Genomic DNA, 26,103 nt, shown 5'->3' with positions numbered 1-26,103 from the left:
CATGACCACACCTTATGAAAGGAATCAGATAAAGCATTACTGTGTTTGCCTGTTTGCACATGTATAATGTTGCACAAATATGTTTTTTTCTTTCATTTTTTTCCTTTCATTTTCATTTTGTGTATACTAGAGTAAATAATGCCTAGTCTTCAATTTTTTGATGCCCTGTCTCTGCACTGAAGCATGATGGGAGAAAAGCTGAGTCATTGGGAGGAGTGTAATCTTCGTCGCAGTGGGTCTTTCAGCAAGTCTCAGAAACCTGGAGATATCAATCAAAATAGAAAATTATACTTTACAATTGTGCCAATGCATTTTTATCTCTTTTGCTTGTCTGTGGTTGTATACATTTACAATGGAAATCAAACTGTTTGATTGATGGATAAATTATTGTGTTAGAGTTCTTGCAAAGAAGATTCCAAAATATTCTTTTTAAAGGAAGAAGTTTTGCTCTATAGAGCTTGACTGTGCGCCATGGGTGTGGTGACTTTGTGCAGGATAAAAGATCCTTTTTTTTTTTTTACAACTAAAAGATCCATTTTTGAACAATGAAGACAGTCGCTGTGTGGCAGCCAGGTGTGACATACTGAATTTATTCTGTAAGTCGTGTATGGTTCCTCAACCATGTATTTTTGACGTAATTAGTATAAGCTCCATAATCCACAAGGATAAGCCATTAATCTACAGGCAAGTAAGGACAGATCAAGTCAGCCAAGATACAGGATTTCACAATGTGCATTTACACAACTCAGCCCCAAACAGCAAGGATAAGCACATAACCTACATAAAACTATTGTTGTGTGCATAAATAGAAGATAAATAAACCTTGCATGGAGTCTGGAAAAAAAACCCCTCCTTTTTAACCTGCATTTTTGATGATCAGTGCCTCACCATTCTCTCCTCTAATCCCCAGGAGCTTTGTCGCCAGCGTATGGCGATCCGGACATCGGAGCGTGTCGAGCGGACGGAGACCATGCGCCACTCGCGGCTCAACAGCGTCTCATCCCAGTTCAGCGATGGCCCTGCAGCCAGCCCGTCGACCCGCAGCAGCACCTCCTCCTGGTGCGAAGAGCCAGTGCCGTCCAACATGGACATCTCCACTGGCCACATGATTCTGGTAAGGAACTTGCTTTGACTCCAGAAACAATGTGAGTAATGATTCATGTGGTGGGAAAAGTGGCGAGGGAGATGAATAGATAGAAGTTGTTTGAGGTGTGGTTTGACTTCAGGCCCTCAGAGACTTTTTGTGGTTCTTAGCACCAGATTGTTACGAGTAAACAACCATAACATCTCATCATATTTCACTGACGATGCACTTAACCTGCCAGGGTGGGTTTAGTGCAGTCTGAGAAACTCCAATGCTTTTCATAAGAATAAATTATGTCATTCAATAGATCTGCATCAGTGGGTCCCAAGAGGTACTTCACTTGTCACCATGGGTTACATGAATTGGGGAGCTGCTACATTCATTTGAAACAAAATTTAGTGTTTGATTTAACTGAGAAAATGTAACCACATATTCAGTTGGCTGCATTGCACTCGAGGGTTCATGAAAACTAACTAACAAGAGCTACTGAAACAGTGCTAAAAGTGATGGATAAATGGTGAAAATTAGTATTGGATATACAGGTGAAATATTTAGGTTAAAGTAATGGATAAATGGTTGAAACGTCTACTGCCTCTCAGAGTGTTGTAGTAGGCGTGCAAATAGCCTGACTGCAACATTAACAGTTCAATTTTATGATTAAATGTTGTAACAATAAACAGTTTTACATTATTAACATCCATTTTATCCATTTGGAACATGGTGGTTGGTGTGGATGTGCTGTAGGGGCACTGGAGGTCATCTTTAAGGGCCTTTGGGATACATTAGACAATAGAAAAGATTGGGAACCACAAGACTAGGCAATTCAGATATTTCGTGCTAGTGTACACTATAGTCCATACTTTAAAAACTTCCTGTGTCTATGAATATGCAAAGCCCTGTGCTGAAAACCAACAGCTTGATTTCTCTCTGTTTATCTGTTTGGATGTGTCTCTTTTTCATCCCTCTCTCACCTCATTCCCCTCAGAACCCTGTTATCTTTGAGGTGTTTTTTTTCCATCACTCTTCCTGCTGCTCACTTTCTCTTGCTTTATCTCGACTCTCTTGTCTTCATTTTTTTCTCCTCCAACTTTTTCCTCCCTTTACTGTGTCATTTTCTCTCTTTATCATTCCGTCCTGCTTCCCTCCCCACATCATTTTCATCCTTTACCCCCTCCGTCTCTCTTACCGCAGCAGCAAAAATAAGGCAGACATTGTTTTACGTGATGGTAGCTGCTCACAACTGAAATATCATTACACATCTGATTGCCATTTGGATGTTTTAGAAATTTTGTTAGGTTTTTATTTTAGTTGAAAAAGCTTGCCAGCACATCCACAAACACACAATGGATTGTTTTAATTTTGCACAACTTTCGCTTTATTCATTTGAGACAAGCTTGATAAAAGAGATGGATAGATGCCTTGCAGTGTTTCCATTAATGGAGAGAGCATTCATCACGCCGCATGTCTAGCTTTTATATTGGGAGGCTATAATGAATGAGAGTGAATCTGAGTAATGCCTTGTATGGGTGGTAATAGATGGGTTTTGTTGCACTCGTCAAGGCTTGTTTGTGAAGCCCCTTTTGAAAACATTGACAATAGAAAAGCATTTAGCCCTGCAATAACAAAAGAGACACTGTGAATCATTTTCTAGGAGCTGTTATTATTAGCCCCAGTTTCTTCCCAGCAGCAATGCAGGCATTGCAATGCAGAAAGGTAAAACACACAGAGACCCTTACTTCTCTTTCATGGCATGATTGACATGGAGATGTCCTATAGGGGTTCTTCTTTAAAATTCCACCGCCATCTCACATGAAACCATGTGTGAGATTGCCTTGTTATCACTGATCTCAGACCTACATTTTCCCATCTCTGCTCTCCTCTCCTCTCATCTCCCCTCTCTCGCTCTTTGGAGCTCACACTGTGTGGAGAAGGATGATGAATACCCGGCTTTCCAAAGCACATATGCTGGGGGTCCTTTTTTTGAGGCCCAATCACCTCACACACACAAATACACACACACATACAACCATTATGCTACTGCGAGAGTTTGGTGCCGCCAGGATAATTGAACTACGATGTTGCGCCCCGCTGTTCGGCCCACCTCAAGACTTAAAAAGTCTTGCATAACGACTCCCAACTTCAAAACTGAAATTGGATGCCTCTGTGTGCTGAGTCATCTGCTGTGTTTTTTTCAGAGCTTCGACACACCTCTGCTGTCTGACATTTTCTATCTTCTCTCTTTTGCCATTTTCAGCTGCGGTGTTGTGCTACAACCATGCAAACATGACCCACTGAATGAGTGAAAACCTCAAAAAAGGTTACCAGATGCAACATGGAAACATGTGCTGCTCATGTGGCTGTATGTCTGAGCTCTTTCCCTCAGTGCTAAGTCCTTTCAGCACCATGGACAGCACTTTACAGTCACTAAACGTGTTTTTTCGTCACAAATATGTCAAACAAAATAAGAACATCTGTCCAGGAACAGGGTCAAAATGTTGATACAGTTGTTGTTTTACAGTGTTCCCTTGGCTTAATCACCTTTCTTCTGAAAAAAGGAAAAAAAATCAATAATTATGTAGCTTGAGACTATTTCATTATGTTGAGTAGTTATTGTTCCATTTTTTTTTTAAAATGATGAATTATTTGCTCAAAAGGAAAATAGACTCAGGCAAAGGAAAATAGCCACTGACTCATGCAATATGTTTTGCTGTCAGTAGCTTTTACTCACAATTCTAGTTTTACTTTTCGAGCAAAAGAACATTTAAGCTGTTCCATTTAAGGCGACACAATGTGTTCTTTTTATTTAGCTATTATTAGTTGCACAAAACATACATATTAATACCTTTTTCACCTCTTAAAGCTGTTTATCATATCATAAGTCTTCCTGTGCAAACTGTTACCAGTATTGTTCGTTTTAATTTGACAGCGGAGCTTGACAGTAATGTGTTACCTGTTGTGTCTGGCTCCCCTGGTTGTCCCTTCATCCTGATTTCACCCAGCACCCTCTGCTGCCGAGGAGACTGCTTAGGAAGGATTAGACATTGTTTCCCTGACACCCAGGCCTCCCATCCCAACCCTCTGATTGGCAGACATAATCCCCCCATTCAGTAAACCTTCGTTACCCTGTCTCTGGAATACGCCATGGTCCACTGCCTCCCCCTAGGAACGGGAGGGCTTGATAAGGGCCTGCTGGCTGCATTGCATTAAGCTGCAAAAATATGAATTTGGAATGCAATCGATTCAGGGCATCGTTTGAATAGAATGGGATGCAATTCAGAGTGGATTTATCAAGTACATGGAGATGTAATATTGGTAGGGGAGGTGGTATGCTGTCAGGCTGGCAAGCAGAGAGTACTTGTACGGGGTGACAAGAGCATAGTGGTGACAGGCTCTGTCAAGTGGCCATAATGGCATGCTGTCATTTTCCTGGAGAGACAGCACTGTGTGTTTGCGTAGGCGATGTACAACAACACACATGCAAATATAAGTGTGGTGCCTGCTATTAGAATTGACATTAACTAGATTTTTTCATATAAATATATAATTGAGTTTTTTGCATGCATAAAATTAAAAGCTCAAACGAGGATGGTTCAAAGTATAACAGCAGAAATCTACAGTAACGTTTCAGAAAAATGTCTTTCTGTCATTAATGGGTTCAGATAGAACACATTGTGCTGCTGTGTTCTCTCATTATGCAGCTGCATTAATCACAAGAATTGCGTTTTTTGTTCCCTGTGTTGCTTTTAAGACCTGAGTGGCACCTTTGGTGCACAATCTAACAATAAACTTTGATTTCCATTGTCTGTAGGATTTGCAACGTTCTTATAAGTCACCTAATATCCTTTGCGTGTATACAGGAGACATCTGAATTCATGAGCCATCAAAGAGTAATTGCCTATTATGCCTTGGACAAGCTTATTTGTGATTATCATCTAGGTAGAAATGGTATATATTCTGCAAAGGCTTGTACTTCCCTTTTGACAGACAGGATTGAATAAGTCGGATGTAACAATGGAGTGTCACCGCTCTGCTCAGCCTACAGTACGTATAGTGCCTTTAATATGGGATAAAAACCCTGCACATCTGGGTATCACTTTCATTGTATTAGCCAGCTGATCCCTGACATCAGTTTATGAGTCTGTAATCTTCTGCCTCACACAATAGCGGACTAAACCATTTAACCCCATTGGGAGGGGAGCCATGATACAGGAGAGAAAGCAAAACACAGCGCTACGCTAAAAAAGACCATCTTGCCAGCTACAGCCTCTAAGCTCCCTAAGACTTGCCCTGGTTTGGGAGGATACACACACACACACACACACACATGCACACACACAAACACAGGCCTCGTCCCCTCCCCCTTCTCTTTTTCCATCTTTGTCTCTCTAGCGAATTCAATTTTGTCTTCTCCAAGCGACGGCTTAAATGCAGACAATCTTATCAGTGGCTGTGCAAGCAGTGAGGGACGTGATTGAAACACCCCTGAAGTATTTCCAATGCAGACAAACCTTTCAGGAGTCTTAATTGTGTGTGATTTTTTTACTCGGTCAAACGCACGTGCACAAACACACAAAGATGCGAACATTAGCACCTACCCCAACTAGATCTTCAGCAGCCTCCTCCTCACCCAGTTGTTACGCTACACAGCAGCTTAGGACAATAATGCTCCATGACACCTGATCATAGCTTTAATGGAGAGATGCTGTTGTCAAGGGTTTAGTGTTTTGCTCCAGTTTATTTATTGGTTAGCTCATTGTGAAGAAAATGCAATGGAAAAATAACAATAAGCTATCTCAAACCAGCTATGATGTTTTTCTTTACATTTTTCTTTAATTGAACCAAATTTTCTCTAAAACCAAACACAAAATGTTGTTTTACAGGATTATTTTGAGAGGTATTCAGCTGTCTCTTGCATGAATGTGATTTGTTTTTTGAAATGGTAGCTAAGGGGGTGTCTGTTTTTCTCTAGTCGTACATGGAGGACCACTTGAAGAACAAGAACCGTCTGGAGCGTGAGTGGGAGGCCCTGTGCTCCTACCAGGCAGAGCCCAGCGTCTGCAGTGTTGGGCAGGGCGAGCAGAACACCAAGAGGAACCGCTCAGATGCCGTGGTCGTGTGTGAGTCCATTCAAATTGTCCATTCATTTTTTTTAAAGTTGTTTTAGCTTTACTAGTGTTCCCACCATTCGCAAGGCCAGAGAGGTGCAGCTCCATCACTGCTGTTTATATATTTGTGAATGCTGCAAAGAGCTGTATAAAACCAGTCGGATAAACAAGCCAAAACTACACTGTAAATATACGTTTCCAAACAAATAATCAGTCTTGGTGATGCTTGCTAAACATGTATTTCTTTTTTTTTTTTCAATGCAAATCAACTTCTCTTGGATGATCTGACCAAATATGTGACCAAGTTGTGTGGGGCTACAGATTAGCTTAGAAAAATATCTGTTTTCAACCAGAAGAGCCACTGCACAGCAACCAAGATGCTGGTATATCAGAGTTTAAAGTAATGAGAGTGGCTCTATTCTGCTCTTTGTTTGGTTTTGAGATAATTTACCCTCTAACGACCCCAGCCAGACTTGTGTTAGATCCTCAGTTATTCCCCATTTAAGTCTTTTTCTAATGTAGAAAAGGGGAAGTTACGCTGTTTGAAAATACAAACGAACACAGTCGGTCAGGTTGAGTCAGCGGCTTCAGCCCATCAGGACACAGAATTACAGATATGCTAGTTAGCTAGATAGTTAGCACAGTGGTTTTATAAGATGACATCATGGAGGAAGTGAAAATGATGTTTCGTGACGAATGGCTGTCTGGCTGTATTGTAGCAGTCAGAGAGAACACAACTGCAAAGTGCATGTGTGCATTTTCACTATAGATTATGTGCTTTGTGTGCTGCTCTTGAACATCCCTCATCAGTTTAACATCAAAACTAGCCATATTGGTAAATACTCACTTTGTCGGAATCAGTATCAGTAGCCTACCATTTTACATTTCTGAGATGTGCTCAGCACAGACATTGGAAATACTGGTGGCTTAACAATTTAGAGTACAAATTAATGAGAGTGCATTGTAATAAAAGAAAGTTTGACCACTGATTACCATCTCCATGCAGTGGAAGACTGTAATAAGCATAGATAACAAAAATAAGCCGCCATTAAGTGCTCTTCCAGCATAGTTTTTCTCTAGGGATGAGGTGGACTTTTGTGCAGTCTCTATTATGTCAGTTGTATTTAACGTGTTAATGCAATGCATGGGTAAATAAAAAATTCATTTTTAAGATAAACAAATCTTTCAATTTTCTCTTCAGAGCAGCACAGATTTATGTGTTTAAGCGTTTGACAACATTTTCTTGTGGGAGGGTTATACCCTGGACCACACTGCTACCTGGTTTTCTCCATCCATGCAATACCCTCTCCTGTTTTACCATGAATATTAATAAAAAAATAAATAAATAAAAGTTATCATGGACTAAGAAAACTACTGAAGTGGGTTCAAGTTCGTTGGACGCAGATTGTATGAATCTTGCAAGAGTTTCACTTGTTAAAGAAAAAAAGAGGATTTTAAGACTTACAACTTAGAGACTTCTTAAGGTAAAATAATTTATTATTCTTTCACTCAGAACATTCTTTATTGAAGGTGGAGTTATTCAGGACTCTGTGTATGATGAAAGTCTGGTGAAACTGTAGTCCTTGCAGTCTTTCATGTTCCTCTGTTGCTGCTTAAAATTCTGTTGTTATTGTGTGGAGAGGAAAAACAGTGGAAAAGTATGTTGATGAATTATGCATCTCCATTACAGATGATCATTCCAGGATCACCTTGAAAGCGGAGAATAACCACGGCAACTCGGATTACATCAATGCAAGTCCAATAGTGAGTATTGTTTATTCATTATAGCTCTGTGTTGTGGCTAATGTCTGTTGTCTCTGAAGCCTTTTTTGTACCAGGAGCACCTGTTATGGTTGGATTTTACTTTGAGATAAAAGAAGTTTCAGAGGACTTGTCATTGATCCAAGTGCACTGATCTTTTTTTTAAACTTTGTTCTCCATGTTTGGAGCCTCAGTGGATACAAAGTGTGTTGCTGAATCACATAGCTGCTTTCACTGCTTTCAAAATGGCCGCTCCCTGGAGATACCCCATTTTTCATCAGCACTAAAAAGAATTATACATTATTTTTGACTAAACAAATGTATCCCACCACAAAATCCAGAAAGACCTCAGTGTTGGAGAGGGATAAGGTTTTTTTTTTTAGTTTCCCCAAAACAGTGCCAGTCATGATTTCCCCTGCGGCTGCTGAAAAGGGATTCCATCAAAGGCAACAGGAAACTATGCATTTCAAATACAGTGCCAAAATTTCTGAGGAGATAGATGAGGGGGCACACACAGCTGCACTAAAAGCCTATTACTCTTCAGAAACAAACAATGGAGACTTTTAGATGCTCTATTTATTCCCCCATTTTCTCTAATGGCATATTCATAGAGGTTTTTAGCTTATTTACACAGTGCTGTAGTGCGACATTTGCCATGTTATAGAATAATATTAGAATATACATAGTCAATCAGGGGAAGAGGTTACCAAAAAGCAGATTGGTGCATTAGAGAAGGGTATAAAGTAAAGTTATCCAGGACTGTTTTGGTGTAGTTTAGGGAAATAAAAGCATCCAGAAATGTAAACGGATGTTGAAGGTGGGTGAAGTAATGGCGGACGCAGTGGTGTGTGGATGAAAGGACAGTAATTACACCACAAAAGAGACCCCTGGCTGAGCACAGCAAAACTGTGATAATTATGTCTGTCAATGCGGCTTCTTCCTCCTCATTAGCTTCAGGGGCAGTGGCCTACGAGTAAATAATCTGTCGCTTCTTTCTGGGAATCCGGGGTCACAGAGGCAAAGGGAAGGAGCTCTCTGCAAAGCAGAGGGTGACATACACACAGGGTGAAGCTTGGATAATGGTTAATGCTTGACCACAAAGGATGCAAGCTCTCCAGGATGTACAGCATCATTAGGGTGAGGGATGGTTCGAAGGAATGCACGGTGGCACAAAATGTGGTCAAAGCCTGGCTGTCTTTGTCTTGTCTAGCATTTTTACAATGTCAAATGCTATGCGGCTTTTCCATTTCCCACCTGTTCTCCATGCTTTTGTTTTTAAACTATCTGGGACGAGCTTGAGCTGCCGTTTAGCTTCCGAGCTCTCTATCTTACATAAAAACAGGATCAAGGCGCTACAGCAAGGTGTTGAAAGTTGAGACGCTTCTCCAGGAACAGATATTTCTGCAAACTATTTTCTTACAAGGTATTTTACTTCAAACCAAAGAGCACTTCTTTGACTTTCTGTTGTGGTCTATCTTCTTCCCACAATGGCAAGGGGAGGACAGCTGAAACGCAGGACTATTCTTTCATGTTTGCACTTTAGTATTCATGCAGGGATGTCAACACACAGCTACAGCATGTCTGTGTCCTTGAGATTGGCTAAACGGAGTGGCAGCACCAGCATTCTGCACCACCCTTTCATTTCTGTGGGGGAGATTTTTTCTTTTTTAACAAACCCATGAGAGGAATTTCAACCAGGAAGCATGAAGAAAAAAACTGAGTGACACGGTTTTACCTAATTGAAGTAGAACAGTGGGTAATGAACATAACATTTGTGAAATTTCCTCAATAGTGCAGCAGTCAATTTTTTAGATTTCCACCAGCACTTGTGTAGGTGTATTGAAAGAACATTTTCACTCATTGTCACTCATGCTTCACTTCGTCCTCTAAATGATCATAAAATTCCAACTACATTACCCATAATGAATATTGACATCCTACCTGTCACCTCATAGACACTTTCATATAATATACAGATATTCCATACAATATGACTATAGATCATAAATTAACATAGATATGATCAAACCAGGATCTTCATCATTAAGTATTTCACTACTCAACTCTGCAAAAAAAAATGGGGCTTATATTCAATTTAAATGAACACAGTTGTTTGTTTCTATTGTTTCTATTACATCTCAGTTTGGAAGTAGATTTAAAAGAGAAAACAATTTGACATTTTTAATCCACCATATTCAAAATAAATTACAAAAAGTAAAAAAAAAATTTTTTTTAAATTTAAGTAAGAAATTTTTGGCCTATAATGTTCTACAAACTAAAGTTTGTATTTGGTTTTATCAGCCGTTCAGATCATTAAAGATGAATCCTGTTGTTGAGGTTATTAAACATGAAGAGAGAAAAGCATTATGGTAACATTAAAGCCATAAAGAACTGCACCACAATCAGGCTCTATGAGCTGGATAACTGAGTCAAAGAAAAACACAAAGACATGTAATGAAAAACTAGATGTTTAACTTCCAAGCTCATGTGTTGTGTCCTTATAGTTTATTGTCATATAAGACTATATCTGGATGGTCTACTTTAATAAATGAAGCTCAATACCCAAAAGAATACAGCACTGTTTGGGTGTGTCGTCTATCATTATAATGGTAAATATACAGGTACGCCGAGAAGGCACTGATATTCACCCACCTATTTTTTCCCTGTAAAATATGTCAACATCTTTCCTCTGATGCATCTCCAGGGTGCGCGTAAGAATTCCATTCAATAAAATGTGATCATTGATTTTGGTGGCGACCCAGCCAACACCTACTCAATCAAGTCTCAATCACATCCCTCAAATCAAGTCCCCCGTGTCATTATGTCCCACCTCAACATTCAGCTCTCTCACATCACCCGCCTGCAGCCTCTAAAGTCCCACCACAATATCATGTTTCATGCAGAAACATGTCAAAGCATGACAGATATCGAGACCTGAAAGCCATTTCATGAGGTCTTTCAGGGAGCACATTGGAGGGACACCGTAGAAAAGGCTTTACATGACCTGACACGAACTAAAGACAAAATGTCTCTGAGTGATGAGATAATGCGTGGGAAACTAAAATAATTGAAGGTAATAAGACTTTAAGTGTTTATTTTGAATATTCAAAGGATCTGAAGTTAGAATTCAAGGTTTGGCTTTATTGCCATTATACAATACAGGATTGCACAATGAAATACAGTTATTGAGCCCTCCACACTACACACACAGCAATTCAAATATTCAAATATCTTAAATAAGACTAGAATAAGATAGGCAATAAAATAGAACAAAGTATATAAATGTAGCACTAAAGAAGAAATGAATAAGGAAAACTAAATTATATTTTCAAGTGGGATATCCAGATACCATACTGGTAGCAGTTATACAAGCTAATAATATGGTAATGCATGATGTGTAGAACAGCACATTTGTCAGTGCTGTCTTATAAGAAGCCATGACAAAAATCTTTTCACTATCAGATACTTAAAGCATCTTTTGGAGGAAACAAACACTAGAGGTGCCTTTTTGCCTAATTTTGGACATAATAGAATGCAACTTCTGTCCATTTTACACAAGCATGATTGTTAAAGAGAGTGATCTTTAATCAACTGACAAGCATAGAAACCACCTTCCAATATGCATTCAAAGCTTATCTAGTGATGGACTGCACATTTACCAATAATAGTGCACAGTTGTTTTATATTCCAATTTAATGTAATCAGACTCATTAAAAAGATCTTAGGCACAGAAGGGAAGTGGCAAAGAGGAAATGGAGAAGACGGACGAGTTCAGAGAGACTGAATCAGTGAATGAAAGAGAACACCTACAGCAGAGGCGAATGTTTTCTGCTCTCATTCCTCCATCCAGATGGAGGCTTTGATGGAAGTCTTTTTTTCCTCCCCACCCAAACACTGTGTCACACTCTGCTCCCTCTCTCCCAGATGGACCATGACCCTCGCAACCCTACTTACATCTCTTCGCAGGGCCCACTTCCTTCCACCGTGGCAGACTTCTGGCAGGTAATACTCATCTCCATTCACTGTGGTCTTAAATGTTTTACCTTCTCTGTTTCTACAGAGATGAGGGTTTGGAAGAACCACAACAGAGCTGAACTCTGTCTGACCCAATGTTTTTGTGTGATTTACCAATTCCTGACAGCTTCTTCTTGGTCCAAGACAAGACTGTCTGGATTATTACTTCTTTGCTGTTAAAGCAATGGTGAAATGGGGATCAATGAAGCAATTTAACCCCAGCTTGTGCCTCTCATGTACCCACATTGCATTCAAATCACATAGCTAAGCATCTCCTACAAATATCTATCTTGGAAAACCCAGAAGGTTTTTTTAAAAGCAGTTACTCAAAGAATACTCAAATTCTCTTTGAAACATCTGCATGAAAAACATACCATCTGGTGCATGAAAAAATATTTTAACCCTTTTCTCAAATAGTCAACTGGAAAATGCATACATGTCTTTGCTTTTTTGTAAATCACAAGCAAAATGTTGAATCTTAACGCTGTTATCACAGCAATTTGCATCAGAAATGGCAGTCCTGTTTACTGAGTCATAACTCAGTAAAGCTGAACACACAGACATGATGCACATATTTTTAGATTTGGTGTGACTCACCATCATAGGCGTCATATCCGATGTCCATGGCAAATAAGCTTCCAAAAAGTCCATTGGAAATCATAGAAAAAAAGATGCTCCTTAAAACTCCAGAACTTGCCTGAAAATCTTACCATTTCTAAGTTTTCTTCAGTATCAAAGCAGTCCCATGATACTTGTCTGTACATTCATGGATAGACTGCAAACGGGAACTGCTAATAGCGAATTCAGCATAATTTTAATGATGCCAATTTGCCAGAATTTAAACGAATAGAGGCTATAAAACAGGGCTCAAAATGTAGCCTACAGCTTAACTTGCTGAATCCATGACAACATTATGCTTTCTTTTTGCATACCCCAAAGCATTATGGGAGATGTACTTCCAAAACTTGGTGCATAATTATCGCTCAAATAGAGGTAGGACAACGTATAATTGTATATTTTTAGGAAAATTGCATGACTGGCTCTGTGACTCAAATGTAATGGTGATACATGAGGCACAAACTGGGGCTAGAAGTAATGGTGTTTCTACCACTCATCAATAAAACAATGCTACTAGCTAAATATGTACTACAAACTTGCAGCTTTTGGTTGTATGCAATGTTCTAGTTATGCATACCCCCTAGATATCTAATGTTATTTGTGATAATGCTGGTGTTTGCTCATATTTACATTTTTCTCCCTGCTATTTGCATTAATTCCCTTGTCCATAAATGTCAGACAAACTTGCCATTAATCACTGGATATAAGCTATCGTAAAACATATCATGTGTGGAGGCATGCCTTAAATGATGCATGGTTGCCAAATGGTGTTCTCATGTGTTAATAGGACACCACTGTAGTAATTAGTGGGCCCATCACCTCCATATGGTGAAGTAACTCTGCTAGCCGTGACCAGGATGTAGAAGTGTGAAGCATAAATCCTGGCAGACCAGCTGGCCCTGCACTCTGCACCCTGCATCATGTACTGAATGGATACTCGTTTCAAGTCATTATGATAGTGCTGACTTTTTATTAGAACAGACGTTTGCACCCATTTGTGACCGGGGGAAGGGTGGTTACACCAAGTTTGGTCTGGTTCTGGTTTGGTTCTGCACATCAGAGGGAATGTAATAGTTGTTTTTTGTTGTAAATCGTTTTTTTTTTAACCCAAAAAAAACAAGCCTGCTTACACACCTGCTCTCACGTGGTGTTCGGAATAATTGAAAAAAGGAAAATTTAGTAAAGTAAAGTAAAAAGTTTAGCTTAATCGATTACATCAGCTCAAATAGGATTGAACGGTGCCTTGTTTTTTGTATTTTATTTATAAATTTAAAAGTGCCTCAAATGAAACAGCTGATAATTATCTCTTAGTCAATTTGGTTATTTTGTTTGTTTGTCTGCCAAATTTTTTTCTGTGCCAGGTGAATAAATGCATATCCATTATCTAATGAAATGGGCTATTTAGCCATGAAATCAACTCTAAATCTTTTGCAATTAAGCAGAAAATAATGGAAAATTAGACACAGATTGACTGACACAATGAGCATCAGTTCTATGTCTGGGAGTAAGAACTAGCCATTCATTATTCAATATGGTTAACCTTGGATTGTGGCACGAGGAAAAAAAAACACTGTCTTTCCCCCCCATTAAAAGTAAACAAACAGGGGAAACACTGCCACTCTCATGCAAATGGACCGTGCAGGAGGCAAATCTTTTTGCTCTGTCCTATCTAATCCACACCAGCCCCAGGCAGCGCTCTGAAAGGCGGCTCTGCTCTAATCCTCCACTCCTCATTCCTCCATCCCTTCATCCTTCACTCCTCCATCCGTCCCCCCTCCCTCCCTCCCCAGCTATTACCTTAGCTCTGCTGGGCCTGGCTTTCCTGTTCACTTCTCCTCAGAATTCAATGCAAAAAAAAAAAAGCCAAGCAGCATGAGTTCACAGAGCAGCGGCTTCAGTCATTTTCCAGGCATTTTCGTACCCTGCCTTCCTCTATATAAATCATGAATAGTAGGTGTAGGATGTTTTTGGAGCCAGGAAATTGTTTAGTGCATTATGAACCTACCTACAAATATTTGCCAAACCTTACAAGACTAAATGGATGGTATTCCGTCTCATTATCACCTTGCCTAATCTCATCACATCTTGACGCAGTTGGCACAGTTGGCGTGCAATGTGTCCACTGGGCTGGATCACAGAAGCTTGTGATTAGTGTATAGTCAAGGCCATTGTGTTTTTATAGCAATCATAAAAGCCGCGTTTCCTCCTCATTTTCCTAATGGCTGCCGTGGGCCTGTATTTTTTTCCCAAGGACACATTAGATTGTGATAAGATGAAATGGAGCAGCAGCTCAGTAGATGTTGTGATCTCGCTCAGACGACTGAGAGAGGGCGACACGTGACGCGCCCTCCTGCTGCTCGACCCAACATTTATCATTTGTCACACGCGGAGAGGTGACATTTATTCATACTTCCTGGACTAAGATTAAGAAATCAATTTCACTCTAATACAAGCCTGCCATTTAATGTGCAATATGCTGCTCCTAGTGGCACAGTTCAGCTACATATTAGTGCTATTGTAATGTCACACAGAGGAGCATGAATGGGTTGCTGTGTGTGTGTGTGTGTGTGTGTGTGTGTGTGTGTGTGTGTGTGTGTGTGTGTGTGTGTGTGTGTGTGTGTGTGTGTGTGTGTGTGTGTGTGTGTGTGTGTGTGTGTGTGAGTTTGACGGAGGTCTGACGTTTTTGCTCCTGGTGTGTAGATGGTGTGGGAGAGTGGCTGCGTCGTAATCGTCATGTTGACCCCGCTTTCTGAAAACGGAGTGAAGCAGTGCCACCACTACTGGCCCGATGAAGGATCAGATGTCTACCACATCTACGAGGTATGTCAGTGAGAGATGAAGCATAAGTTACAAAGTTTGGATGCTGTAAAGTTTAAAGAATCAGTTCAACCAAAATAAAAAAATAACATATTTTCTCCTTATAGTGCTGTGTAGCAATAGGCATACCTTTTAGATGCTGAAATTATGAGATATCTGTCTAGACTGCAATGAAGATGAATTTTATTTGTGGTGCTCCCAGCATTGCAAAATGGCATTTGAAAAAATCAAAAGCACCATGTCTTTCCAGAAAGAATATCTATAATTTATCGACATCCCTTTCAGTGGAACTACTCTCTACCAAATTAAATCATCCTTATGAAAGCTGTTGAGTAACAAGGACTCTGTTTTTTAAAATTTAGTTTTTAATGAGTATGAGCATCACAAACTAAATTCATTCAATGCTCATTTTTATTAGCAGTTATTATTGGGGTGGAAGCAGAAATCTCAGAGACTGATATCTCAAAACCCTTTAGCATGGTTCTGGAAAAGGACATTTCTAAATGAGAAACATGTCATTATATACCACCCATTGTATGTGTAGCATGAAACAATCAAGTAAGGACTCTACTAAAGTATATGCACTCCCTGGCCACTTTATTAGGTACACTCGTACAATTTAATGCAACCCAGTAGAACAACAGGTTTTGTTGACTGTGTCTAAGAGGTGTTAATTCATCTGTAGAGTATGTTAAATACTAGGTAGCATTGGTGTTACACTGGACCACATTATACTGACCCCCCTCACCTTTGTAAATGGGTGTGGTTGGACACCACTGCAAACCACAACCTACTTCTCTGACGGTGTCAATGAAAAACTGAACATCAATATCTTTGTAAAGGTAGAATAAAGCACAAAGCTAGTGTTTTGGTACAAGTGACAAAATATGTTTTTTGTAATTTGAGGGAACTGTCCCTTTAAAGCATTGTGGTAGTTCTGTAGTTCTGATTGCTGGTGTGAAGATGTGATTAATTAAACTCTTATTTCTTTTCTATATTTAGGTGAACTTGGTGTCTGAGCACATCTGGTGTGAGGACTTCCTGGTGCGGAGCTTCTACCTGAAGAACCTGCAGACCAACGAGACACGCACCGTCACCCAGTTCCACTTCCTGTCCTGGATGGACCGCGGGATCCCTAACTCAGCCAGGACCCTGTTAGACTTCCGCAGGTAGAGTGAAGATCCTGCTGGTTGGCCTCAGACACTGGAGCTCAGCTGATTTAAGGCACATTTCCACCTTTACAAAAGGCCTTTATCCTGAGCTTGTTCTTAATCACCTTCCCTGATATTCTGTATTCTGTCAGCGCCTCTCTGGTCTGTCTCTCTTTTGCCCCTCTGCCTTTTGGTGTCCTAGAGAACGGTTGTTCTAATAAGGACTGTGTTTCTCTACTATCCCTTTCATCCTGGGCCTATTTCCCCTCACCTCCCTCCAGCACATGTGATGCAGCAAATTAACAGCCCCACACTGCCTGGCTTGGCTTGGGAAGAAAAGAAAAGAAAAAAACCTAATTCAAACACCCAATTAAATGAGAGCTGTCTCACTAAAAACATGGGAGAGGGGTAAAGCTAGTGACTGAATAACCTCACTCTGTTCTCTATATAATGTGTTCTGGCAGAAGAGCAGCAATAGCTCCTCTGGGAGAACCCAGAGGGAAAGGAAAAGCCCTCCAAATGAGAATAGATGCATCTGATTTGTGGATGGAAGTCTGTCCCTCTGGTTTGTAATGCAGATGAGAGAAGAAAAAAAAAAAGGAAATTAAACTGGGTGTAGTTTGTAGTCAGTTACATTCATTTATGATATTGGTGTGCAGGTTTGAGCTGTGTTTTGATTACATAAGTTTTTCCTTTGCTGTTGAGATCTCCCTAACAACTAGATTTCCTTGATGTAACTCCATTTATGCCGCTGGAGGTAATTGGGAATCTAAAGCTCTCTGATTATGTGATTCAGAGGTCTCAGATCCACACGGTGTACTGTACACTCACGGTTGTCACGGTTTCGGCCAACTCGGTATTTTGCGGTTGCCAGTGTCATTTTTGTGATGTTGCAGCTAGTAATATGAGCCCAGTTGCATAGTCACAAAAGTGATCATTGGAAACTGTGTCTCCTCAGCCAGGCCTGTGCACAAACTGTCTTTCTCTCACTCCTGACTCTCTGTCTCCCCTCTCCCCCTCTCACTGCTCCTTCCTCTGGCTTGCATGGGAACTCCGACCACCTCTGTATGGACAAATTCTGATTTTTCTCATATATTTGATATGTATACTTAAAATGTAATATATTTCAATTTAATACAATATAATTTGATGTAAAAACCAAAAACTGAGTGTAAAGTATCCAAAACAAATATCAAGATGGAAACATCCTTCCTACAAAATCAGCAATGGATTACTGTAGTTTTATTGCATTTTAATATTTTGCTATGTTCAGTGCATGTATTTAAATGATAAAGCCAGGCTGTCTCCACTATAAATCTACATCTGGGCAAAAACAAAGCTCATACTGACATCAAACAGAGCACACCTGTGCTTTGAAGCTCAAGTTACATGGGAAATGCAGTTCAAAGTTATAGTTCTTAAGGTCCAAATACACAGGAAACTCCACAAATACAACACACAACAACTGAGGTTAGATGAACAGAGAAAGCAATGAAAATTGAAATATAATATTCCACATATTAGTAATAATTAATATAAAGTATTTATATAAATATGATATATTTTAGCATGTTCTGCAAAATATAATATATATTATTAGCTACAACACATTATCATTATTACCATAGGTAATAGTAGAAGTACTATAGCAGTAGTAACTGCAAATTGGCACATCCATTTATATTATAGTATATTCATGCAGTGTGATTTAGGTCGTATTTATTGTGTTATTTACATATTTCTAATGTTAAATTGCATTAATGATTTTGAAAAGCAGCAGAAAGCACTAGATAAATAGAGATAAGATGAGAGATTCAGACATTTATTTTTCATTTTGTCGCTGGAAGGTGAAAAACGAGGGAAATGGGAAGACGCGGAAGCTCTCAGTGTAGTCAGTTTCCATGGCAACAGCGGGGTGTGAAAAGGCTTGTTGGCCTTCACCGTGCCTGTGGTGTATAACATTCATAATTGGCTGGGGTTAATGCGTCGGTGGTCGGCAATCACAACATCACACCACCACATCCATCAACCCACATGTCACAATAACGCTGTTTGAAATGACGCTCAGCTTATTTACGTGGTGCGACACAGATTTCTCTCTCTTTTCTCAAATTAAAGTGGGTGATCGACAGGAGGGTGCATCTCTCAGGGTTCTGCTTGTTCTTTTGATTATTGCTGTCATTCATTTAATCCAGAACACAGTGCAGTGTCCCTCATGAGTCACGTTAGCTATAATTTCCAGTGTGATTTAGCAGCCTGTGCATTTAAGAAAACTCACCATCAAACTTGCAATAACATCCAGTTTTCTCTTTTTTTTTTTTTTTATTTCAGAAAGGTTAACAAGTGCTACCGGGGTCGATCTTGCCCGATAATTGTTCACTGCAGGCAAGTATAACTATTTGAACCTTGTGATAGTGGCTGACCCTGCTGAATTGGGATAGCGATTGTTTGTTGGGGCCTGTGTGTTGGAGGGGAGAGGCTGTTTGTTTAAAACCCGCTCAGTCCATTTACTCTATCTGGGTCCACTGGAGCTGCTGTTTATTCCACTGGCTGTGTCTTTATGGAAATTGTGGCACAAAGACACTCGGCCAAAGATACTTCCATTTCCCATTTGGTTGAGTTAGTTAACTGGCCTTGATTGGTTTGTATTAAACACGAGGTATCTGTCCGACCACTTTTAATAGTCACATCCTGTTAAGTCATGCGTGGGGGCAGGCAGCCCGCTCTGCCTCTGAGGGAGCTGTACGGACTGAGTGTCTAGCAGTGGATTAATGAAGCAGTGGTGCTCAGGCCGCTCTCCTGTTTTATTGGCCTTGCCTTTATTAGAGAGATGTGCACGCCTTGTTTGCAATTAACATGCAGAGCCGTTGAATGGCCGGCGGGCACAAAGGGAGGCTTTTCATAAGACTATCTCTGGAGTAATGGAAAAGCAAGGCTCTCCAAAAGCTGTTCTCGAACCGCCCCTGGCCTCTCAACCTCTCCTCTGCTCCTGAGGTGCATTCATTTAAAAGCCTTTGTCCCCAGTGCGCCTCAGAAACCATTCCCCTCTCCCCAATAGTCTCAAGACCACACATGCACTCGTGTACAAAGGTTTAACAGTTATTGCGACATGAAATATTCAGATCTGTTCAGGTATTTTCAGGAGAATCTTAAGGATTATTATTGATTTTTGCTTTTTAAGTATTCTATTTTATCTGTTATATCAGGTTTTTTAAGCAGGTGGAGCGGTGTGTATCTGTATGCATAGACTAATTTGTGTTTAAATATACTCCACAGCCTCTCAGCAGATGCAGATGTAAATGAGCAATTTGTTTCCTTATAAGAAAACACTTTGAGATTAAAGCATCACTCTGCCACCTTAATGATCTCCATCTCTCTCTCTCTCTCTGACTCTCTGCAGTGATGGAGCTGGCAGGAGTGGGACTTATATTCTGATTGACATGGTCCTCAATAGGATGGCTAAAGGTAACGATCAATGGCTTCCCTTTCAGTCTTTCTTGCTTGCGTTCAAGTGTTGCCCTGGCAACGCTAAAGCCTCTCATTTTCCACAGAGGGTCTTGGGGATGCATTAGAGGGTGACTTCTCTGAGGCCTGGAGAGGCAGTGAAGGCAGTGGCAGATGTGGAGGGAGCTGGAAGGAGTGGAGAGAGTGGAACAAAAAGAAAACAGAGAAAAGGAAAATGGAAAAGAAACCTGTGCTCACATTAGTAATTATCTATTTAAGCTACCGTCACACTATATTGACCTGCAGCATAACAGCAACATGAATTTAGATAGCACATGCATGGAAATGATGTGTTTAAAGTGAAAATACATTGAAAATCAGAATTTGCAAGTGTTGCTCCAGTGGTTTGAATCAATATTTAATATTTAATGGGAAGAATTGGTTTATTTTATTTTACTGTTGGATTGTTCTTAATAATCCACATAGTTTGCACCCTTTATATTGTCTTCTGTTTTTCCTCTTTTACTCAAATATAAACTAAGCTGCCTAAGATCTCCAGGATGTAAAAATCTGGACAAATCTTGGCCCCCCGTTTGCCTTTTCACACTCAAAGAGTCAAGGTACATAATCTGCAGTTGGTCACAAATCTCAGTAATTTGGTGCCATCATTGACTTTGGCTTTAGAAATCATTATCCACAAGTCTAGATAAATACAAAACAACCGGGCAAGAAGGCTACTTGAACAGGGTCTCTGTGATATGGGTGTATCATTTATTACGTGTAGCAGGAGAAGAATTAGCTCAGTTTGTATGAATAAACAGAAATTAGTGTCAACTGGATTACAAAATAACCAGCATAAAAAATGTCATGTTCTATGAGATATCCCAGCTTTATATGCAAGCACACTTGGATATGGACACCTATTGTTGCACAGAAGCAGGGTTCTTCCAAAGGCCACCTCACGTCACCTTAAAGCCCCCCATAGCTTAACCTGGCCCCTGCCCTCCGCCCTTTGACCTTTGCCCTTTAGCCTCACTCTCTGCATGCCCTCCTCCTGCGATCCCAGCCCCTCTGAGCAGGTTAGGAACACGGCTGCCTCTGATGCAGACCGTCCCTTCACTGCTGCAGAACAGTCACAGGACTGACCCAATCCGATGGAGTCCATGTGGTTCAGTGACGAATGCGTTGCGGTGATGAAAGGTGCCACCTGGTCTCTTTTTAACCTTTTGTTTCCTGCTCCAGAATCAAATATATAAAATGGACATAATCTCACTCTCCAAAGCTTTTTTCTTCGGTCGAGGAGCCTCTCTTCAGCTTTACTTTGGAATCCAGCCCTTCTGAGACATGAAAGTCTTGTCGGAGCAGTGAAGTACTTTGAGTACTAAGTCCAGCTGCATTAAATCCCTCTTTTTTACTCTCTCTCACCCACACACATGCATGCATTTTCACTCTTGCTCTATCTCTTTTGCTTCCTTTCTCTGCCTCACTTTCAAAAACATCTTGAGAGGTCAGACGCTCTCCGGTTTTCTCCCTCTGTCTCTGTCTGTTTTCTGCTGCTTGAAATCCATAATTGTTAAAGTAGGATAAGATTTCCAGATGAACATCACACACTTTCGCGGCCAACAGCAGCTGATCACTGTTGAAGGCGAGCAACTGTTGCATAGGTTAATCATCAGTATGGCTGCTGCAAAGGCAATAAATCATTTTAACTAGATTTTGTTGATTTGCACAAACATGCAGGCACACGCACGCTCAGATATTGTTGTATCAAAAAGCTCTTAGAAAACTTTCTAGTTGGACATTATCTAAACCAATTTTTGAACAAGATTCTCACGGAGAGGCCGTGCTTAGTGTTTTTTAATGCATTATTGCACATTTCCCAGACCCCAAAAATATCCTCTTGCATATTTTATCGAGAAACAGTCTGTGGCTCTCGTCCAAATCTTTCGAGGGATGAATGTAATAATTTTCAATCGCTGCGCTGTTCCAAAGGGAGCCCAGTATAAAGAGAGATTGACAGATGTGAGCTGGATTACTCCGCTGCTTTGAACTCAGTCCAATTTTCGGTCTGTTGCAGGTGCTAAAGAGATTGATATTGCCGCTACCCTGGAGCACTTGAGAGACCAGAGAGCTGGCATGGTCCAGACAAAGGTAAGGAGGAGGAGGAGGAGGAGGAGGAGGAGGAGGAGGAGGGAGGGAGGGAGGGAGGGAAGGAGGAGGAGGAGGAGGAGGAGGAGGAGGAGGAGGAGGAGGAGGGAGGGAGGAGGGGTTGCAGTCATTCAAACAGACGATTGTCTACTTCATGTGCACAGGACCAGGGGAAATGATGTGGTAATTGATAACTGCTTCAGGATTAGAAAAACATTGTCTTGGAAGATAATAATTCACTGTTCCACATTTATCACAAGGCACAGAGAGACTGACCAAGATCTGACCAAGAGCATTTTAAAATTTTCTCTTAATTGTTTTACTTAAACAAATATTATGAATTATCTTCATTAATCCTAGACTGTTAAATGAACCGTTTTTATGTAGCATGATGTAAATTGCTAAATCAATCAGGGATAATTATCCCACGATGATGTCTTCAAATGCCTTATTATTATCTGACCAGCAGTCCAAAACCAAAATATATTCAGTTTATAACAAGAAAAGCTGCAAATCCTCACATTTCAGCTGCTAGACCAAGCCAATGTTTGATATATGTGCTTGAAAAATGACTGAAACAATAATTGAATATCATTTATGTTGTTTAACATTGTATTCATCATTTATTTCCCTTACATCTTTATACATTTTACTTGTCCAGTACTGTAGATTTGTTACTCCTGTCTAACTCATGCTGCTGCTGAATTCTTCAGCCTCCACAGTTTAGATCACAGCAGACTCCTTCCCTCATAGCATTTTAGGAAACGTATACAAAGCCTTTCCTCTCATCCACTAATGCAAATAATAAGTAGGATGTCTGTTTTGTTTCTCTCTTGTAATGGGAAGGAATAATAATGATAATAAAGGCAAACCTCATGTAGCAGTGGGCGATAATATTTATGGAGGCTGCTTGCTAACAGACTCCAGTGTTCCTCGATGGTTCATTAATGCTGCTTTTACAGCCCTGCTCTGTTCAGCGCAGAAAAGCTTTTCAAGCACTCTCTCTTTTCTGACAAGTCTAAGTAAAATTATATTGGAATATTGTTGATTTCACTTTGTGGCTTCATGCTGGGTCTACACAGAAATTAGATTGTAATGAGATATGAAATTTAGAGTTAGGTTTCAAGGATTGGACAACCAATTATCTTTTTCTCCCTCCTTCTTGATGTTGCCACTTTATTTGTCGATAGACCACACAAAAATTGGACATTTATTTCTTTTTCTGGTGACTCCTTTTGACAGACATCAACGGGCTGTAATTACAGCATGTGTGACCATTTTTCCTCCTTACTAAGCATCCATCTCTGATCAGTGGAGCAGAGATTGATCTCCCCCCAGTGGAGTAAATGTGAACAGCACAGCACGCACAAAGTCTGGTTTGAAAAGTATCTTTTTTAACACGCAGAACTTTAAACTCAATTTGGGATTAAACATAAGCACATGTTACTGCAGTGGAGATACAGGTCGATGTACTTACGTATTTTCTGGCCCCATCACAACATCAGAACACATAAAAATAGAAAACCTAATCACTCCACATAATCTCCACTGCAAAATGAAAAGCACGGACACCAGTGACTCCTTCATATTGATTCAGCCTATCCTCAGGCCAGACTGTGGCAGGCTATGTGTTGACACATCTAACGGCTGCTCCCTCCAAACTCCTACGTACCTTTTCTCTGTGAGAGAACCCCTTGGCCTGCAGCCTGGGGAAAGGAGAGGAATATAAAAACACCAGGTCCATGGGGCAAACATCAATCAGCTCCTTGCGCACCTCTGGGAAGACTATGAGTGGAATCCACAAACAAATGCACACACACTTGCACTCACAGAGCTGAGAGACAGCTTGACTCAAAAGCTTTATTTTAAGACACACCTGGCTGGATCGATGGCTGTGCCGCGGTCCGCATGCACTCCAAGTTGGCTCACCTTCACCCTCACCTTAAGGCTATCGCCAATCATATTCGCCGGTAGGGTCAGGAGAGAGGGAGGAAGAGGAGGCAGCAGTTGCCAATCATTCTGAAATGGCATTCCTGAGCGGTTACACACCTGTACACACTAAAACTTTCATTCTTCCTTCCCTTCTCTCCCTGCATCTTTTCCTCCTCCTCCTCCTCAGGAGCAGTTTGAGTTTGCGCTGACAGCCGTGGCAGAGGAGGTGAACGCCATCCTGAAAGCGCTTCCTCAGTGAAGGCATCACATCCCCCACCTTCTTCTCGCTCGCTGAGCACCGGTTTCCTCAGCCCACTCAAGACTGACATCTCTCTCTGCCCTTCCTTCTTCTCGCTCTGTTTCTCTCTTCTCTCTTCTTGTCTCTGCCTCCTCTTCACCTCTATATATACTGTATACTTATGAATGTCGTGCCAGATATCTCACCTGGATCCATATTCGCAAAATTTTGCCTCAGAGTACGACAGTTGATCAGGATCTGTGTCGTTTTAGTAATTCAGGAGAGTGTGCGTACCAGTGGGGCCTGATCTGATCTGATGTGGGAACTTAGATCAGCCCTCCTACTGTGACACTTTTTGTCAATATGAACCCCGGTCCTCTATAACTGTGATGTTGTTCCTGAACATACCGTTCTAGTGCCACTGACGACCTGTTTACGTGATGTCAAGTGAAGATTTTTGTTCCAAAATCAGCTATCCAAAAGATTGATTCAGACGCTTAGAAATTATTACTTTCGTCAGATTTAAAACAAACTGTAGTCAGGCTGCAACTCACAATTACTGTAGTTATCAATTAATATGCAGATTATTTTCTTGATTAATCAGAAAATAATCTGCAATCTAATGTAGTCGATGAAATGTGAAAAAAAAAAGTGAGAAATGGCATTTATAATTTCTCAGAGGCCACAGCAATGCCTTCATTTTGCTTATTTTTCTAACAGTCTAAAATCTTAACTGTCAACTATGAAAAACAGCAAATTGTCGTATTTAAGAGGTTTGAACCAGAGAACGGATGGCGTTGTTTGAAAAATGACAGAAACACTTTATCTATTATCAAAATGTTTGCTAATTCATTTTTTGTCAACTGACTAATTGTTGCAGCTCTCAACTATTGTACTTTTAGAATTTTAATACTTAAAGTAAATTAAGTTTTGCCTGTAAAAAAAAAAAAAAAAAAATCATGATATTGTACAGATTGTATCCCCTAAATGAACTGGTGTATTAGATTCATGTAGCATTTTGGAAATAAACTCCTCACGTTTCTTCTCCTCTGTGATCTGAATCATCCACTATATACTCAGCATCACATGTTGAAGTGTGTGTGTATTGTTGTACTTTGGGTTCAGACATCTCACTCCTGTATTAAACCACAGACGCTCTGATTCCCAAAAAAAGCCTCACAGGTCATGATTCTTGCAACATATCAGGTGTTTTTTTTATTCCTCATTGCATTGATCTTACATTTTACACCATGAATTGTTTGTTACATGAACATCTCTGTTAATATTAAATGTAATAGAAATATACCAACTGAGATAGTTCCTATATCGATGGTAAGAATATGATATATTTAAGCAGAACTTTATTATATTGGGATTGTTGCTAAATTTGTGTCCCTCCATCACTGGTATATTGTGATATTTTGTGCAACATGACAGATTATTCCCTCTATGTACTGTAGAGACAATGAATAACTTTATGAATCCCTATATAGTGCTATCGGAAATGTATACTGAGAGCCTCAATGAGAACTATATATTTTGTGTGAAAAGTAACATTCAGGTTGATAATAAATCAGAACAGATTATACTGCTTTGCTGTCTTGGTGTTTAATTTAGTTTCTGATACACACACACACACACACACACACACACAGTGGAGGGAGAAGGCTGCTCTTAAAGCGAATGGTATTTGATTGAATGGTAGCTTTAGAAAAGTCACAAAGAAAAGATGTATCACGCTCCCCGAGGGTTTGTGGCTGGGAGAGACTCTCAGGTTTGTACAGATGAAGT

General features: G+C 40.2%; 1 protein-coding gene across 1 annotated transcript in view; it reads left to right on the top strand.

Annotated features, from left to right (window-relative positions):
* Nucleotides 1-24,333, top strand: part of ptprn2 (protein tyrosine phosphatase receptor type N2) — a 119,569-nt gene extending 95,236 nt beyond the window's left edge. The window contains exons 13-22 of the mRNA XM_070853085.1: nucleotides 911-1,114; nucleotides 6,054-6,201; nucleotides 7,880-7,953; nucleotides 11,875-11,952; nucleotides 15,283-15,402; nucleotides 16,402-16,568; nucleotides 18,882-18,935; nucleotides 19,951-20,015; nucleotides 22,072-22,145; nucleotides 24,262-24,333. Coding sequence (XP_070709186.1) covers nucleotides 911-1,114; nucleotides 6,054-6,201; nucleotides 7,880-7,953; nucleotides 11,875-11,952; nucleotides 15,283-15,402; nucleotides 16,402-16,568; nucleotides 18,882-18,935; nucleotides 19,951-20,015; nucleotides 22,072-22,145; nucleotides 24,262-24,333 — 1,056 coding nt within the window. The remainder of the gene's footprint in view (nucleotides 1-910; nucleotides 1,115-6,053; nucleotides 6,202-7,879; nucleotides 7,954-11,874; nucleotides 11,953-15,282; nucleotides 15,403-16,401; nucleotides 16,569-18,881; nucleotides 18,936-19,950; nucleotides 20,016-22,071; nucleotides 22,146-24,261) is intronic.
* The last annotated feature ends 1,770 nt before the right edge of the window (nucleotides 24,334-26,103 follow it).

Source organism: Pempheris klunzingeri, chromosome 21 (genome assembly GCF_042242105.1).
Source record: "Pempheris klunzingeri isolate RE-2024b chromosome 21, fPemKlu1.hap1, whole genome shotgun sequence".
NCBI classification, from domain to species: Eukaryota; Metazoa; Chordata; class Actinopteri; order Acropomatiformes; family Pempheridae; genus Pempheris; species Pempheris klunzingeri.
Note: the sequence above shows the minus strand (reverse complement) of the source record. Positions and strands in the feature narration are given on the sequence as shown.